The sequence below is a fragment of the Naumovozyma dairenensis genome, chromosome 3, assembly GCF_000227115.2.
Source record: "Naumovozyma dairenensis CBS 421 chromosome 3, complete genome".
NCBI classification, from domain to species: Eukaryota; Fungi; Ascomycota; class Saccharomycetes; order Saccharomycetales; family Saccharomycetaceae; genus Naumovozyma; species Naumovozyma dairenensis.
The window spans coordinates 769467-787702 of NC_016481.1; the positions used below are offsets into that span (position 1 = coordinate 769467).

At 34.5% G+C, this 18236-nt stretch overlaps 9 protein-coding genes across 9 annotated transcripts; 7 read left to right on the plus strand and 2 right to left on the minus strand.

Annotated features, from left to right (window-relative positions):
* Nucleotides 1-297: 297 nt before the first annotated feature.
* CDC23 (anaphase promoting complex subunit CDC23) lies at nt 298-2247 on the minus strand (the record flags this gene model as incomplete). The annotated part of the gene is made up of 1 exon (XM_003669190.1): nt 298-2247. One exon carries the CDS (start codon nt 2245-2247, stop codon nt 298-300), a length of 1950 nt encoding a protein of 649 aa, XP_003669238.1.
* Nucleotides 2248-2516: 269 nt separating this feature from the next.
* On the plus strand, nt 2517-3323 carry THP2 (Thp2p; the record flags this gene model as incomplete). The annotated part of the gene is made up of 1 exon (XM_003669191.1): nt 2517-3323. The coding sequence occupies one exon, from the start codon at nt 2517-2519 to the stop codon at nt 3321-3323; it is 807 nt and encodes a 268-aa protein (XP_003669239.1).
* Nucleotides 3324-3613: 290 nt separating this feature from the next.
* Nucleotides 3614-5257, plus strand: MTG2 (putative GTPase MTG2; the record flags this gene model as incomplete). Its single annotated transcript, XM_003669192.1, has 1 exon — nt 3614-5257. The coding sequence occupies one exon, from the start codon at nt 3614-3616 to the stop codon at nt 5255-5257; it is 1644 nt and encodes a 547-aa protein (XP_003669240.1).
* A 369-nt stretch (nt 5258-5626) lies between these two features.
* NMD3 (ribosome-binding protein NMD3) lies at nt 5627-7243 on the plus strand (the record flags this gene model as incomplete). Its single annotated transcript, XM_003669193.1, has 1 exon — nt 5627-7243. One exon carries the CDS (start codon nt 5627-5629, stop codon nt 7241-7243), a length of 1617 nt encoding a protein of 538 aa, XP_003669241.1.
* Nucleotides 7244-7592: 349 nt separating this feature from the next.
* On the plus strand, nt 7593-9611 carry ATG7 (Atg7p; the record flags this gene model as incomplete). Its single annotated transcript, XM_003669194.1, has 1 exon — nt 7593-9611. The coding sequence occupies one exon, from the start codon at nt 7593-7595 to the stop codon at nt 9609-9611; it is 2019 nt and encodes a 672-aa protein (XP_003669242.1).
* A 282-nt stretch (nt 9612-9893) lies between these two features.
* On the minus strand, nt 9894-10685 carry PUP2 (proteasome core particle subunit alpha 5; the record flags this gene model as incomplete). Its single annotated transcript, XM_003669195.1, has 1 exon — nt 9894-10685. The coding sequence occupies one exon, from the start codon at nt 10683-10685 to the stop codon at nt 9894-9896; it is 792 nt and encodes a 263-aa protein (XP_003669243.1).
* A 1583-nt stretch (nt 10686-12268) lies between these two features.
* On the plus strand, nt 12269-14665 carry SPC97 (gamma-tubulin-complex subunit SPC97; the record flags this gene model as incomplete). Its single annotated transcript, XM_003669196.1, has 1 exon — nt 12269-14665. The coding sequence occupies one exon, from the start codon at nt 12269-12271 to the stop codon at nt 14663-14665; it is 2397 nt and encodes a 798-aa protein (XP_003669244.1).
* A 543-nt stretch (nt 14666-15208) lies between these two features.
* On the plus strand, nt 15209-16597 carry ENO2 (phosphopyruvate hydratase ENO2; the record flags this gene model as incomplete). The annotated part of the gene is made up of 1 exon (XM_003669197.1): nt 15209-16597. One exon carries the CDS (start codon nt 15209-15211, stop codon nt 16595-16597), a length of 1389 nt encoding a protein of 462 aa, XP_003669245.1.
* Nucleotides 16598-17173: 576 nt separating this feature from the next.
* Nucleotides 17174-17722, plus strand: CTR2 (low-affinity Cu transporter; the record flags this gene model as incomplete). The annotated part of the gene is made up of 1 exon (XM_003669198.1): nt 17174-17722. One exon carries the CDS (start codon nt 17174-17176, stop codon nt 17720-17722), a length of 549 nt encoding a protein of 182 aa, XP_003669246.1.
* Between the last annotated feature and the right edge of the window lie 514 nt (nt 17723-18236).

Below are 18236 nucleotides of genomic sequence, written 5' to 3' on the forward strand. Positions count from 1 at the left end.
TATTCTTTTGCATAGATGAATTCTATAAAAATTTTAAATATCTTGCAGATCCGCGTTAAGGATAGGCGGCTATTTTCTTTGGTAACTTATATAGACAAGCAGTTTCCAGATAATAATACAGTAGATTCAGCAATACTAACCCATATAGGGCCTACTTTCTGCCTTTCCAATTGAATATAATAGTCAAAACAAACTATGAAAGTATTAATGCAATGTTGTTCCTTTTATAGAGGTAGCCTGTATGACTTTATCAAGAATACATACTATCTGTCGATTTTAGAAATAAGAAAGTGAATGTTACATTTTTGTTTGACAATGTCTTGCAATGCTCCTAGCAAGCTCGACCTCTTGTGCAGTCCCATTAGTGACAGCTGTCGCATATTTGTAAGCCTCTTCGTAATTGTCATGTTTCAATTCATACTTTGCTAACCATAGGCGGGCTTTTATCGTCTCCTCATTCGCAAATCCATCTTCGCTTTTCTCAAGCTCAACACATCGTATCATATGCAATTTACATCTTTCCATCTGCTTCAATTGCTCGCAAATCTCTGCAATTTTAAATAATAGTACACTATCTTGTTCAATGTTACCTGAATGTTGTAATGCCCTTTCAAAACATTTCAACGCATCTGATTTGTATCCAATTTTAATATAACATGTCCCCAAAGCTTGCCACATTCTGCGATCGAGCGGTTGCAAGGAACATGCCTTCTGGAAGTAGAATAGTGAATATAAATGCATTTCTAGCACTTCATATGCTTGACCTAACCCATACCAAGCTTTGAAATCCTTGGGATTAATATCAACTGCCCTTCGATAGCATTCAATGGCAGCATGTGAATTTTTTAATTCAACAAATTCATGACCCATTAAAGTCCATGCGCTTGTACAACTCTTGTTCAAAGTCAATGCCCTTCTAAAATACATGATGGATTTTTCATGTTCCTGTCGAGCACTATAATAATTAGCTATTATACAACAAGTTTCAGGTCTGAATTTATCAACTTGAGATACAAATTGAGCCAAATATGCTAGTTTGGAATGTCTTTGCATCACATAGAGTATATTGGAATAAGTGTCTAGGTCATCTAATCTGTAGGGGTCTAATTTTACGATTTGTTCGAATAGGTCCTCAGAACTGAGGTAATCCATATAATGGTAATTTATTAATGCATTCTGTGCCTTGATATAAGCAAAGTTCGGAAATATTGCCAGTAGTGTTTCTATAAGGTCCATTAATTCATCCATATTTCCCTTATAATCTTGTGATAATGTTAATTTGAAAAATTTCAACATTATATTATATTGGACCGTATGTTGGGTATCAAACGGTACTTCGGATTGAATGACAAATTTATCGTCCAAGTATTTGAGTAATTGAAATGCTTCGTCTGCTCTTGATAAACATTCAGTCAACTCTATCCAGCAAGTCCAGTTAAACGAATAGTGTGATAATGATTTTAGGAACGAACTCATTGCTGAAGATTTATTGCCTTCTTGTTTGAGGAGAACACCTTTCAAATAATAAAGCAATGATAATCCAAGGTACAAACCTCTACCTGATACGACATCATCATGCTTTTCTAAATCATCTAGGTAACGGTTCAATTCTTGTAATATCAATGAAATGCTACTTTGATGGCCGTCCCCCATATTTACAACTCCACGAGATGTTTTAATCTTCTTTGCTTGTGTAGTAAAATCGTAAGCAGTAGAAGATGAAGCTCCTTCTGGATCATTTATCCCTGTTGGGATATTCTTAGACTTCCCAACTGTCAAAACGCTTTCTACACTTTCTTGATTCTTCTTATCCCACGATATGAACTTACTATACAATTTCAAAAACTTCAAACAAGGATGTTTAACATCCTTAAGGAAATAGCAACACCTATCGAACTCTTTACAATCAAACAGACTTACTGCCAAAAGATATAAGTCATATTCATCATCATTCATACCGTACCTAGGATCGTAATCCATCGCCATCTTACCATTATTATTCGTTTTCCCGTCATTACCTAACCTTCCCATTCCAGTCCTATTCCTAAGTGGAGATTCATATGTAATATTTACTGGATCAGCTTTATTGGATAAAAACGGGCTAATATCACACATTCCGATTAATGCTTCTGATGACCATTTGGCTGATTTGTAAAGTTTCCAATGTGATAAATCTGATGCAGATCTTCGAAGATTAATCTTGATATCTTGTATTAATTTTAATTGACTGTCATCATCCATTTTCATTCGTCAATAGGATTACTATTATAGAGTGCTTTCCTTTCCTTAGGTTGCCTTGGGTTGCCTTGATCTTTTCTACTTTTATTTCGAGCCTCTTTTTCATTTTGTTTTCTGTTAGACTCTATCTCCTGTTTTTTAGGCATCTTGTAAATTTCAAGTTTTTGTGCTGCTACTACTACCACTGCAATGCTAATATCAAAACTATATGAATTGACAAACGCAATCTGGATCTTAAATAAGAAAGAGTAAGACAAAGAGGTAAATACATAACGACTATGCCAGGAGAAATAGAGACCACTTATTTTGACTCTTTAAGTGAACAAGAACAACATTTACAAGAGAATTATTCCTGCATTAAGGATATTTTCAAAACTTTAAAACAATTGAAAAATAAAGATGCTACTGATGATGAATTGAAGCAAAATCTTGATAATTTAAGCATATATTATAGAGATTTAACAAGAAGTTCCATTGATTTGAAATATAATAAATACCAGACTAGAGAGATTCAATTATCTCATCTTGATAAGATAAGCAATGAGGCTCAAACGTTCAAGAGAAAGCATAAGACGATTTATTTAAGAGAATATGTTAATACTACTGAAAGTATTAATGGTAAATCTTTAGAATATATTAATTTGTTACAAAGGTTATCCGTTGATCTAGTTAGGCAGATAGAAATATCGGATCCTAATGTTTCTAAGATTAATGTTGATGGTTGGAATCCGCCAAAGAAAATTCAAGTTTTATTAGATAAATTTGGTGAGCCAGATGCGGATACTCGTGAATTAAAGATACAAGTGCAACGTTACCTGGATGATATTAAGATGTCTCGTGCTAAATATAGTCTGGAAAATAAATATTCATTACAAGAGAAATTGAGTGAAGTGACTAAAGCTGTAAATCAATGGAGAGCGGAATGGGATAATATAGAGATGATGTTATTTGGGGACGGATCGAATTCAATGAAAAATATGTTAGCAAATGTGGAATCAATTAAAAGCAAATTAGAGGAAGAGGCTAAGGCAGAGTCGAAAGAAGAAGAAGGGGAAGGAGAAGGAAATGATGTCGAAATGACGTAGACACTACGAACAGCAGGCACAAGGTTTCTACGTTTAATATAAACTTACATATTGTGCCTAATATATGATAGAATATTATTTTAACGACTCTTAATAAAGTCGATATTGTGTTTGTATTGTATTATTATAAATTGTATTAATGGATATGTTCTTTTTCATGTTTCTACATAGTAAAACAAGGAAGATTTTATTAAAATATGAAATAGAGCTGACGTTACCAAAAAAATGAATAACAAGAAAGCGAAAGATAGTTCAATCAAAAAAAGATACGAAGAAGCCTAAGGTATCTAATGTTACCAAGATATTACTGCAAAGTATCGATACGATTAAATTCCACTTTCTCGAAGATAGTTGAAAATGCACCAAAGATATCAGACAATGAAAATTGGTTAAATTCCCTTGAAATACCCAATCCAGCAAGCTCTTTAATTTCTGGGAATAAATCATGGAAGACAGGTGATAAATTCCCCTTTGAGATCATCTCTAATAATGATGCAAGAAATTTTAAGGGGCAAAGATTCATTGATTTAAAGGCTTCATTACGATATTTCACTTCGATAAATTATTTACAAGAGTTTAATAAGCATAAGCATAAGAGATCGCAGGGAAATTTTATTGATGTTAGAATAGTGAAATGTAAGAGTGGTATTGGCGGTAATGGATGTATTTCATTTTTTAGGGATGCTAATAGAAGGATTGGACCACCAGATGGAGGTGATGGAGGTGATGGTGGTAGTATTTATATTCAAGCGGTTGATAGTATGGATTCTTTAGCTAAATTGAAAACAACATATATTGCTGGTGACGGTGAAAACGGAGCCACAGACCAATTGGATGGAGCTGTAGGTAAAGATATATTGATTAAAGTACCGAGGGGAACTGTTGTTCATTGGTGTATGGACCCTAAAAAAGTACGAGAATATGTTCAAGGGAAACTACAGGATTCAGACGCTACAAAAGATAAATCTTTACGCTCCATTTTGGAAAACAATATGTTAGAATTGAAATGTGTTGCTACTGACAGATATAGACAAGATGTGCCACATATTCAAATGTTTAGAAACTCGTACGAAGTTGGAGAGGGATGGATATATAAGGGACAAACGGAGGAATTTCATACAAGTAAAGATTGGTTCAAGGACTTAAAGGAAAAAGTGAAGTTATATGATTACGATCTGGAGAATGCTGAACATTATCAAGATACTATCCCCTTATTTGGTATTGATTTAGATGAAGTGAGTAATGAACCAATTTGTCTCTTAAAAGGTGGTAAAGGTGGTCTTGGAAACATGCATTTTTTAACAAGCTTAATTAGGAATCCAAGGTTTTGTAAAGTTGGTCGGAACGGATTGGAACAACACTTTATGTTTGAATTAAAAAGTATAGCAGATTTCGGACTGATTGGGTTACCAAACGCTGGGAAATCTACTCTTTTGGGAGCCATTTCGAATGCCAGACCAAGAATAGGACATTGGGAGTTTACTACTCTATGTCCAACCATTGGTACAGTATCCTTGGGGATAGATGAGCCAACTTTCACAGTGGCAGATATCCCTGGTATCATTGAAGGGGCATCTCAAGATAAAGGGTTAGGGTTAGAGTTTCTACGACACATTGAACGGTCTAGGGGTTGGGTATTTGTAATCAGTCTTGAGAGACCAGACCCACTATCAGACCTCGAGTTGCTGATAAACGAAGTGGGAGGATTAGAGAAAGTGGAAACTAAGTCCATAATGGTGATCTGCAGCAAGGCAGATGTTCATCCCGAGGTAACAGCGGGACCTGAAAGCACTAGAGGAAAGTATATCAAAATGGAAGAGTTCTGTAGCCGCCGAGGTTGGGAGACCATGCCGATCAGCGCGCTGCGCGGGGAAAATTTGGAAATCTTGAAGATGAAAATGTTCCAATCGCTCGGTGGCCGCGTGGAGAGGTAAGGCAAGGTAAGTGAAGACGGAAACGGAAACGGAAACGGAACTTGAACAAAGCCGGGCAACGGTGAAAATTTTATTGAGAAAAAAAGTGAAAAATTACACTTCCTTTACGTAACGAACGTTAAGCTTTCCCTGTGGTGCTCATCGCTCATCTCTTAACACTCTTTTTCAGGATAGAGAATTAACAACTAAAACAAAAATGGTTAACACTTTTGATAGACTTGTAAATAAGTTATCGTTTTTATTTAATAAGAAAATATAATAAAAACAAAATAGTAATTATATTCTTAGGAAGTTTATCTATATATTCTTTGGCCATTACAGAGATATTTGCTGACTATAAGATATAAGAACCAGACGAACTGAACCATCATGAATAACACTTTTGGTCAACATCAACATCCTCACGAACACCAGCAAATGTTGCAAACTCAACAACACCAACATCAGCAAGTTGCCACCGTATTATGTTGTAACTGTGGTACCCCTATCGATGGATCTACTGGTCTAGTAATGTGTTACGATTGTATTAAGATGACTGTGGATATTACCGAAGGTATTCCAAGAGAAGCCAACATTTCATTCTGTAGAAACTGTGAAAGATTCTTACAGCCACCAGGCCAATGGATTAGAGCTGATTTAGAATCAAGAGAATTATTAGCCATCTGTTTACGTCGTCTGAAAGGTTTAACGAAAGTCAGATTAGTAGATGCGTCATTTATTTGGACAGAACCACATTCTAGACGTATTAGAATTAAATTGACAGTCCAAGGTGAAGCCATGTCTAATACTATCATCCAACAAACCTTTGAAGTCGAATACGTCGTCATCGCTATGCAATGTCCAGATTGTGCAAGATCATATACTACCAATACATGGAGAGCTACCGTTCAAATCAGACAAAAAGTCCCTCATAAGAGAACTTTCTTATATTTGGAACAATTGATCTTAAGACATAATGCTCATGTTGATACCATCTCTATCAGTGAAGCTAAAGATGGTCTTGATTTCTTTTATTCTCAAAAGAATCATGCAGTTAAGATGATTGATTTCTTAAACTCAGTGGTACCAATCAAATCTAAGAAATCTGAAGAATTAATCTCACAAGATACACACACAGGTTCATCCACTTATAAGTTTTCATATTCTGTTGAAATTGTTCCAATTTGTAGAGATGATTTAGTTGTGTTACCTAAGAAATTAGCCAAGCATTTAGGTAACATCTCTCAATTCGTACTCTGTTCTAAAATTTCTAACACTGTTCAATTCTTAGATCCAACAACCTTACAAACTGCTGATTTATCACCTTCTCTATATTGGAGGTCACCATTCTCTGCATTAGCTGACGTTTCTCAATTAACTGATTTTATCGTCCTTGATGTGGATCCAACAGGAATAAGTAAGGGTAAACGTATCCTAGCTGATATCACTATTGCAAGAACTGCTGATTTGGGTATCAATGATCAAGTATATTACGCAAGATCTCATTTAGGTGCCATTCTTCATGCTGGTGATACCGTTGCAGGTTATTTCATTGCCAATTCCAATTATAATTCTGAATTATTTGATGGATTAAATATAGATTATGTCCCAGACGTTGTCTTGGTTAAGAAATTATACCAAAGAAAGACTAAGAAGAATAGAAATTGGAAGTTGAAAAGAATGGCTAAGGAACATAAGGATATTGATGCTGCTCAAGATTATAGCTCTAAGGCTCAAAAGCAAGATATGGAGCGTGCTGAGAAGGATTACGAATTATTCTTGCAAGAATTGGAAGAAGATGAAGAAATGAGACAAACTATTAACTTATATAAAAACAACGAGGCTGCTGCTGCTGCTCAAATTGCTGCTGCTGCAAATGGTATGGAAGAAGATGAAGATCCAGACGCTCCACAAATCGATATTGATGAACTGTTGGATGAGTTGGATGAAATGACTTTGGATGACCCAAGTGAAGAACAACCGCAAATGCAACAGCCAAACATGTAGGCCTAGTGTGATAGTCTGTATATAATATGTTATATAATTATATCATTGTGTAAGGCATAAAGTAGTAATGTATATTATTCTTTCAACTCAAGAGAGGTGGAAAAAATGTTCTTGTTCAAAGTAGGCTGGACAACTGTTGACTTCAATGAGGGCGGCGTGCGCAACGTTAACTTTAGTCGAAGTAGTATTTAGAAATTGATAAACTTAAATAAATTTAAAGGAAAAGCAAGCATTTACCTTATTTATTTCAAAAATAGTCTACAAATGGTTGAATAATTTAAAAGAAATGTAAAGTAACAAAATTACAATATAAAGGTACTATTAGCTCTTTGAAACAACATATAAAATAATGAGTCAAGGCACAGAAAAAGAGGCGGAGATATGCAGCGCTACAGTACCTCTGAGTTACTCTGCACCATTCCAGTCATTCTTAGATACCTCATTCTTCCAAGAATTGTCACGCTTAAAACTTGATGTTCTGAAATTGGGATCAGAAGAAGTACCTTTATTCAGTAGTTTAGCACTAAAGAATGTCTCAAAATCAAACGAATGTGCACATTTGTTTCTTAATGAACAAAGTTTCCGAGTTCCAATGGACGGAGGCAAAAATGAAGAGGAGCTGGAATACAAGAAGGAAGGAACAATAGATATCCCAATTCAGGGGTCCATCACAAATTTTAATACCTTTGAAAAGTTTAAAAGCCTAAATAAACAGGAATTCCTTAATGAAAAAGCTTTAGAACTTTTAAAATCAGGTGAGAAGAATATAAATGAATGTATTAAATTCTACATTATTAGTTTTGCAGACTTGAAAAAATATAAATATTACTATTGGGTATGTTCTCCTTCTTTCAAACCGATAGACTTAGATATTAAAATTCTTAAATCACAGGAAACAGTAACTAATGTAGAAAAATATCAAACTTGGTTTAAAAGTCATAAAACCGAATGGATTGGTTTAATTGATCATGATTCAACTGAAGTGGCCTCGTATAGTAAAGCTATTGCAAAAACAGCAAAGATCATCATTCTTAGAGACACGAGTAATCTAAAGGGAACACCTTCATCTTTACTTCAAAATTTATTCACTATTTATATGAATGATCAAGATGATCATATACGTGAAATTGAAGTCTTTTTTATCAGGCCATCCAAGGAATCCAGTTTCAAAGAGACATTTCGTTTACAACTAGAAGGTAAATCTAAAACTGATTATGCTCTATCATTAACAAGTAATCTCAAAGTAAGTGGATGGGAAAGGAATATGCAAGGAAAATTAATGCCCCGTGCTGTTGACTTGAGTGAACTTATCGACCCAATGAAGGTTGCTGATCAATCTGTTGATTTGAATTTAAAACTGATGAAATGGAGAATCATACCTGATATCGATTTGGACATTATTAAAAAGCAACAAGTTTTGTTATTGGGTGCTGGAACATTGGGATGCTATATCGCCAGAGCTTTAATGGCCTGGGGGGTAAGAAACATAACCCTAGTTGATAATAGTACCGTTTCATATTCTAACCCTGTGAGACAATCACTATTTGAATTTGCAGACTTTGGTAAACCAAAGGCGGAGGCTGCTGCTGCTACTATGAAAAGGGTTTTCCCACTAGTCAATGCAAAGGGTGTTAATTTAAACGTTCCTATGATTGGGCATCCAATAAACAATGAAGAGAGAGAGAAGAAAGAGTTTTATCAATTAAGAGAGTTGATTAGAAGTCATGATGCAGTATTCCTCTTAATGGACTCTCGAGAAACAAGATGGCTGCCGACAGTGTTGTGTAATATTGAAGGTAAGATTGTCATTAATGCAGCTTTGGGTTTCGATAGTTACTTGGTTATGAGACATGGAAACTATCATGGTGATGATGGGGTTGCTGTTAAAGAAGATGATGAAAGACTCGGATGTTATTTCTGCCATGATGTTGTGGCTCCTACCGACAGTTTAAGTGATAGGACATTAGATGAAATGTGTACTGTCACAAGGCCTGGGGTGGCAATGATGGCAGCTTCACAAAGTGTAGAATTATTCGTGTCACTGTTACAGCATAGCGGCTTTACCAACGCTAAAACTAATCAAGAAACAATACTGGGTGAGATACCGCATCAAATTCGTGGCTTCCTAAATAGATTCACAACGCTAAAGTTAGAGACACCTGCATATAAATATTGTTCAGCATGTTCTGTCGCAGTCATAGAAGAATGTAAAAAAGATGATTGGGAGTTCGTGAAGAAAGCTTTAAATAATCGTGATTACGTTGAAAAGCTTTCAGGCCTTTATCAAATGAAACAGAATATAGATATTATGGATCAAGAGTTATTCGAATGGGAAGATGATATGACTGGAGAAGCATCTATTGAGTAGGCCGCGAAAAATAAAGACGTACATTAACTTACGGTGTCTCTTTCACGGCTAAGCGTGCTTTTGTTCCAAAGGAATTGAATGCATAGCCGGTGTCATCTATATATAATTTATAACTAACGTACATTTCTAGAATGATTATTTTTTGTTCTTCGGGCTGGATTACCGATATTGATAGGATATGATGTAGAGTGGGATGTAGATTATAAATAATATATTATAATATTAATTCAAGATTATGTTTTGTGCTTTTGAGATTTGAAATGTTGCGTTATTATTTGTTCTTTATGACATTTCAACATCATGTTCTTCTTCCCCTTCAGGATGTTCTTGTGTTTCCTTTTCCTTCATTTCTTTGATAATTTCTGCAGTCTTTGCGTTATCATATATTTGGAATCCATTATCTTTCGTAATACAACTCAATTGGGCATTATTTTCATCTAATTTTTCTTCCATTACTTGTTTTAAAATCTTCAACACAAGAACTTCAGCTTCTCTTAGAGTTAATGATGAATGCCATTCGTTTTGTAGTTCTGATTGAGCACCTTCTGACCCTGATCCAATAGCTTTAGCATTATAGCGGTAGAAGGTTCCGGATGGTTCAGCATGATATAACTGATAACCTTCATCATCATCATAACCTGCAATCAATAGGGCAACACCAAATGGTCTCGACATTAATCTTTCTTCACCAGAGGCCCCTTCCCCAAATCTCAAAGCCAAATCACAAACAGATTGTGTCAATGATTCCACTTTCATGTCTTCATCGTAATATAGATTATGATTCACAGCTGCAACACGAGCATGTTCAATCATAGAACGAGCATCGGCAGTAAGTCCACTCATAGCACAACCTACATGATGCTCAATTTCCACTATCTTTTCAATCGAGTCAGCTTCTAATAATGGAGAGGTCGCACGTTTCTCCACCCCAAGAACTACACCTTCACTTGTGGAAATCCCTATGGCAGTGGATCCTAATTTAATTGCTTCTAATGAATATTCGACTTGGAATAGTCTACCTTCGGGAGAAAATGTACTGACACCACGATCATATTCACTTCTTGTTAAAAACATGTTTTAGTTATTAATGATAATTGTTAGCTCTTGTCCGGTCGTTTGCCTACTATAAGTTTGTGATTCAATTGAGTATATATCTGTAGGCTACTATGCTCTTAAAACACAATTTCCCTTACCTAGTTACTTATGCTAAAGGTACTTTCTAGAAGTTAGCTTTATATCTAATTAATATTTTGCCACCTTAAAATTATGAATTGTCACCTCGTACAAAGTGATTTTTGGAAAGCTCCGTTTACAACACAAAAATGATAACAGAAGTAATTTAATGGAGAAGACCATTTGATATTTTCCTTGGGTAGTCTTTAACGACTAAGATAAGTTCTTTTTAGGGAGATAGAACAAGCTTGTTTGCAAATTATTTATTTTACATTAGCAATATTTATTATTTGTCTGCAAATTTAAATGCTAGAAAGTAAAATTGGAACTATGAAAAGTAAATAAATTTTGATATTTTATAAAAAATTTCCATAAACTGCCATTTATTCAGTTTTTGGATGTTAAAAAAATAACGTTAAGGCCTCAGAAGGGATATATAATAACAAAACAACAAGACCGGTTTTTATTGAAATTGCTGCATGAGAACAGTAAAGTCGATAAAATAATTTATCCTGAAAGAAAGAAAGAAAGAAAGTAAAAATGAAGCTAGTCGCAATTTTAAATAGTATACAACGACGAAACAAAATGAAAGATATTGGAGTTTATTATGTATATTAAATCCATGTTGTATTTATACGTTATGATGTTTTGTGCTATTAAATTTTACATGTATACTATCGAAAGATTGTTCGATATATCTACATAAGTATATATTTCTCTTACCCATAAGGGGTAAGGCCGTGGTGTAGAGTATGCCCATATGGACACAAGTTATGTCACATAACCCAAATAAATACCAACTGAAATACTGTGGTACTTTATCTACCCTTTGTTCCTCAACACTTTCCCATCCCCACTTTAAGTAATTCGGGATAGCGTCATAAATTTAACCCTAATCTTTTTTTCTTTTTTAGCTATTATGTGGTATACTTGGTTGCTATGTCCTCTTGATAAAAAAAATTGACTACACAAGGTGAATTTTTAATATTCATTTCAAATAACAAAATGGAATAAGAAAAATCTACTAATTGCGTCTTGTTAGTTCCTTCTTGCTAACATAAAGTGATACTTCCGGTTATGTACCCTACTTCCTATTCAAATTCTAATTTTGTTTTTTTAAAATATTACTCATCACTCTCTCACTAATTTTTATATAATGACAACTAATCGGTGGTTTTGCTTTCCATCAAACGATTTATGTTAGCTGAATTCCCCATAAGACTTCTTCGTGACGTTAAGTATTTTATGACATCTAAATTGGAAGAAGGGAGAATTTTTAGCGCACGTGACTGGAGACCTAGAAATCCAATCGCGAAAACTTGGAAGAATTTACAAAATGAAAACAAAAACAATAAACAAAAAAAGACATATTAAAAGGTTGAGTATAAACATTTAATCCGATGACTGTCAGAGAAGCATTACTGAAGTTAACGGAATCTCATAAAAGGTGATATCATTAACATACTCCCTCATTTTCTCAGAGAATGGAAGTTGTTCAAATAGAAGACCATGTTCAATTGAATTTAAATGATAGCCTCGACACACCAATATTATCCAAATTAGTGAACTATGAACCATTATCAAACACGAACCTTAAATTTAAATCATTTCCCTTAAGTGAATTATCTTCTACTGAATCATTCCGAGATCAAGAATCTCTAGTTATTAAAGATTTATTGAACGTATTACTAGGTTTAGATGGGGCATATATTCGATATAATAATAGTTTCAATCCTGTTAATGATCATATACCAGATTTTAGAATTGCGAAGAAAATGGATTCTACTTTAAAGGCACTATGTAATAAAGTTGTGAAATTAGGGAGACAATATTTTTTTGTCTGTCGGTATATGGAACGATTATCTGATTTATCATTTGGAATGGTTTTACAAAGGTTATCTTTCGAAATTAGACAGTTTATTCGATTATATTATTTGAGATTCGTTAATTCGTTGGAAAAGGAATTCATTGAAAATCTTAACTTCTCCATTAGAGATTTAGTCCAAAAGATCAAAGATTCTGAAATTGTTAAACAACTGGAGTTATTTTATCTAATTTGTTTGAAAATCGATAATGAAATGAATTTGAGGAATAATATAGATTTAATGGAACAGGATTTCAATAATTTTATTAATGATTTGAAAGATGAAACACAGTATAAGAGTGATATTTTATTAGCGACGGACAGTAGTATCTTACCTATTCCAAGAGGTGGTATAATATTGAAAATCGTCCAAGAATTTATTGAAGATAATTTGGGCGATAAATCAAGTGTTACATTTTTGAAAAATTTATTAAATAGTATTAGTGTTAATTATTGTGATATGCTACAACAATGGATGACCCAAGGTGAATTGATTGATCCGTATAATGAATTTATGATTTGTGACGCGATGAAGAATGCTGATTTGAAAACAAATTACTTGAAATATGATGATAGATTATGGTTTACCCGATATCGTATTCGTAAAGACGGTCTCCTCAAGAAATTTGAACTTAAAGATGGGAATGTACTGTTATTTAAAGTGTTAATGACAGGTAAATTATTAAACATACTTCGAACTAGTCTTAACATGAGTAAATTACCAATAGATAGTAACAATGACTTAACTGATTTCGTTCAGTTAACCGAGGGAACAAATCTTGAGTTATACATTAACAAATGGTATGAAAACGCAAACAGATTGTGTTTGCAATTGTATTTTGAAAGTTATGATTTAGAGTTATTTTTAAACTGTTTACAAAGAGAGTATTTTGGTTATCAAAATGGAAATGGCATTTCAATTTTCTTACAAAGAAACATAATCGATCTATCAAGACATTATTCAAAGAATCATAAAGGTCTAGAGAGAAAGCTTTCACAGTATTTTGAATCTCAAAAACAATTTGTGCCTTCTGATAATTTAGTTTCACAACGTATGACTTTACAATTAGATAAAAACTCTTTCCAACAAGTGATCTTACAATACGTCCAACAAGATAATATACTGAATGATAAGAATCCATTACAAGATAGTAGTGATAAAATCTTACATGCGCCGAATTTTGAAAATTTGAGATCCATTTTGTTAAATGAAGCAAGTCATTTACCAAAATCATCCAAAGAATCTAGAAAAAGTAATATCCATTATTTGCAATTCAATTTGAATGTCCCGTATCCTTTAAATATCATAATTAGTAGAATTTGCATTGACCAATATCAAATAATATCAAGATATATCCATCTCCTCCAATATCACGGGAAACTGCTAGATGATACATGGTTTGAAATCAATAAACACAAAATATGGCGGTATAAAGGTTATAATTCCAATATTAACCGAACTATCATTAAACGGTGTCGGATATTGCATAATAAGATGAATAATTTTGTTAAGGTGGTATTGGAATATTTCACACAAAACGTCATTGATAAAGAAATTACAAAGATAATCAATTCGAATAAAGCGACTACGATTAATGATTTACAAAATGTTCTTCAAGAAAGTTTAACCAATATAATGACAAATTGTTGCCTGTCACAATTAATCGAAATTCAGTTACAACTGTTTGAGATAATTCACAAATTTTCCAAATTCATTATTTCAATGAGACAAAAACTATGTCGTCTGAATCCAACAATATACGAGCATTACCTTTCAAGAAGTTATGAAGAAAACAACAATAATGCACAAGACGGCTATAATGAAGAAGAGGCCTTACTGTTGACGTCTAATATTGGTGCTTATATTGAACAGGTTTATTTCGGATTTGATCAACATGTAGAAGCATTCATTGAAGGATTGACACATTATTACAATAGTAGGACAGAAGTCCGTGATTCTGCTGGGAATGACAATAGTGGGCGGCTAATTAACTCGTTAAGGATGTTAAAGGGATAACAAAAGTAGATGTAAAAATAGACATGCGGACCGGAGTTGGTGAAAAATTAAATTGTTGGGTTTTTCCAGGATCTAGATTTCAAACCCATACATCACAAAACACCCGCCTCTATTTCTGGCTTCCACTATTTGGTGCGCGCGATTTGAATTCCATCTCGCTATGTGCGTGCGTACGTAACAATTATCATCATCATGCTCGGCACGAAAAGACAAGGATCTTGTGAATATGGAACAGACAAGAAGTTGATAGAAGATGAGCAGCAAGAAGGTACCACCTTGGTGATGAGAGGATGGAACAATCTTCCAATTTTGGTTGTTCTTCTTCAATGGCAGCCACCACCAGCAGTTCAACTCAATTCAATCTTAACGTAACGTGGACATACGTACTTGTCCACAGTCAAGATCGTACGTGCTGTCGCTCTCCTAGGTACGTACATTGAAACTTTTTTATGCACATCGAATATAACAATAATTCATTCAATTTCATATAAATGCACGAATCTAATGAATATTTCTTAAATCAATTCCTTTCTCTTTCCATTTATGTTTTCATTTTTTTCTAAATCTTTCCTAAGAAACCAAGCAATTCATTGCAAATCAATTCATACTAAATCAATAATGGCTGTCTCCAAAATTTACGCTAGATCCGTCTACGATTCCCGTGGTAACCCAACTGTCGAAGTTGAAATCACCACTGAAAACGGTGTTTTCAGAGCTATGGTCCCATCTGGTGCTTCCACTGGTGTCCACGAAGCTTTGGAAATGAGAGATGAAGACAAATCCAAATGGTTAGGTAAGGGTGTTTTGAACGCTGTTGCCAACGTCAACAACGTCATTGCTCCAGCTTTCGTTAAGGCTAACTTAGATGTCAAGGACCAAAAGGCTGTCGATGACTTCTTATTAAACTTGGATGGTACTGCCAACAAGTCTAAGTTAGGTGCTAACGCTATCTTAGGTGTCTCTTTAGCTGCTGCCAGAGCTGCTGCCGCTGAAAAGAACGTCCCATTGTACAAGCATTTGGCTGACTTATCTGGTGCTAAGACCTCTCCATACGTCTTACCAGTTCCATTCTTGAATGTTTTGAACGGTGGTTCCCACGCTGGTGGTGCTTTAGCTTTACAAGAATTCATGATTGCTCCAACTGGTGCTAAGACCTTCGCTGAAGCTTTGAGAATGGGTTCCGAAGTTTACCACAACTTGAAGTCTTTGACCAAGAAGAGATACGGTTCTTCTGCCGGTAACGTCGGTGACGAAGGTGGTGTTGCTCCAAACATTCAAACTGCTGAAGAAGCTTTAGATTTGATTGTTGATGCTATCAAGGCTGCTGGTCACGATGGTAAGATCAAGATTGCTTTGGATTGTGCTTCCTCCGAATTCTTCAAAGATGGTAAGTACGATTTGGACTTCAAGAACCCAGAATCTGACTCTTCTAAATGGTTATCTGGTCCACAATTAGCTGACTTGTACCACACTTTGATGAAGAAGTACCCAATTGTTTCTATTGAAGATCCATTTGCTGAAGATGACTGGGAAGCTTGGTCTCACTTCTTCAAGACTGCTGGTATCCAAATTGTTGCTGATGATTTAACTGTCACCAACCCAGCTAGAATTGCTACTGCTATTGAAAAGAAGTCTGCTGATGCTTTGTTGTTGAAGGTTAACCAAATTGGTACCTTATCTGAATCCATCAAGGCTGCTAACGACTCTTTCGCCGCTGGCTGGGGTGTTATGGTTTCCCACAGATCTGGTGAAACTGAAGATACCTTCATTGCTGATTTGGTTGTTGGTTTGAGAACTGGTCAAATTAAGACTGGTGCTCCAGCTAGATCCGAAAGATTGGCTAAGTTGAACCAAATCTTGAGAATCGAAGAAGAATTAGGTGACAAGGCTATCTTCGCTGGTGAAAACTTCCACACTGGTTTCAAGTTATAAGCTACTTATTAAATGATCTTTTATGATATCTCATTTTCTATATAGTTTACAATTTTATACTAATGCCTCTTTATGATAAATATAAATAGTTAGGTTTAATTTATGCATCGCTTTTGCGTTCATGTCATAATTGTTTTATTGTGTCTTGCTTAATTTTTCTAAATAGATCTATGAAGGATAGTTCTAATTTCTCAAAAGACCTTTAAGTATATCGTTGAGAATATCGACTATTGTAAACTTGATTCAGAAAATTGATTCGTACCCTTACATGTTTGATTATTAGTTCAAGTGATCGTATGTACGGACTTGACGATTTCAGTATCTTATTATTTGTATCATATAAATTGTGTGCTGTTTTATGCACTGGTACCTTTTAAATGATAAGATTTAGAGGTGCAACAAAGTGCACGGGAACTTTACACTGGGTACAGCGAAACAGACTTGCGTACAGATTGGAGTTCGATTAGGACCTCAATGAAAAGGATGTCAAAAGGACTCATGCAGAAGAACAACCTAACTCTACTCTATAGTTTATTGCAAGGTAAAACTTTTGGATAAGGGATAGTTCAAAGTAGCATGACATTACTTCCACCACAAGTGAGGGACCATTTAATGAATAATCAAAAAAATAAAGAGACGAATATGAATATGATTCATAACAACCATCACTCAATGGAATCACATCAACACATGGTAGGTAAAGATATGGATATGGGAGAAGACTCATGTTCCATGAACATGTTATTCAGTTGGTCATACAAGAATACTTGTGTTGTTTTCAAATGGTGGCATATTCGTTCCTTCTTTGGATTAATTATAAGCTGTTTGAGCATTATGACTTTATCATATCTTTATGAATATTTTAAATATCGTCTTAATTCATACGAAGAAAACGAATTGAAAAGGAATTCCAATGCAGTTAATACGAGAAAGTTCAAATTACATACAAGTATTTGGTATGCGGTTCAAGTTGGGTTTTCATTCATGCTCATGCTTGTTTTCATGACATATAATGGCTGGTTAATGTTAGCTGTTGTGTTTGGAGCATTTTTGGGACACTATTCTTGGAATGTCCCAAATTCTATAAAGTCTACTCTCGGTTCACAATCTTTGGCATGCCATTGATCTTTTTTTTTCGTAGCTCCATCATACCTCTATATAGGCTTATGTTTGCTACGTAACTTCTATATTTCATACTAATACCTTTTAGCTATTCCATAGACACAAGGCATATTTTTTATCTTTGAAGGTGGCAGGAATAAGAAGTGCAAGAAATTATTAATCTTATAGTGTACTGAAACGAAGCTGAAACCATTGTGAGTGTCTGAGCAAATTTTCAAATAACAACCAAAATGAGGAATGTACAAAAAATCTTGACTCGAATTTATGATATAACAAAAAACAAAAAAGCAAGAACTGATCAGGACTACGAATTAAATTGGTGATATAAAGATATATAGCCCATAAGAATACAAAAATGACATTCCCTTGTAAACCATTATCATAAGTGTCAGAGTGTCTTTTCCCACCACAGTTTTATATTTCGACCTTCGAAAAAAACAGACAGTTAACACCGCCCTTTCAAAAAGTCCGAACTTGCAGAAGAGATCTTTTAAGGAACTTTGTAAACTATATAAAT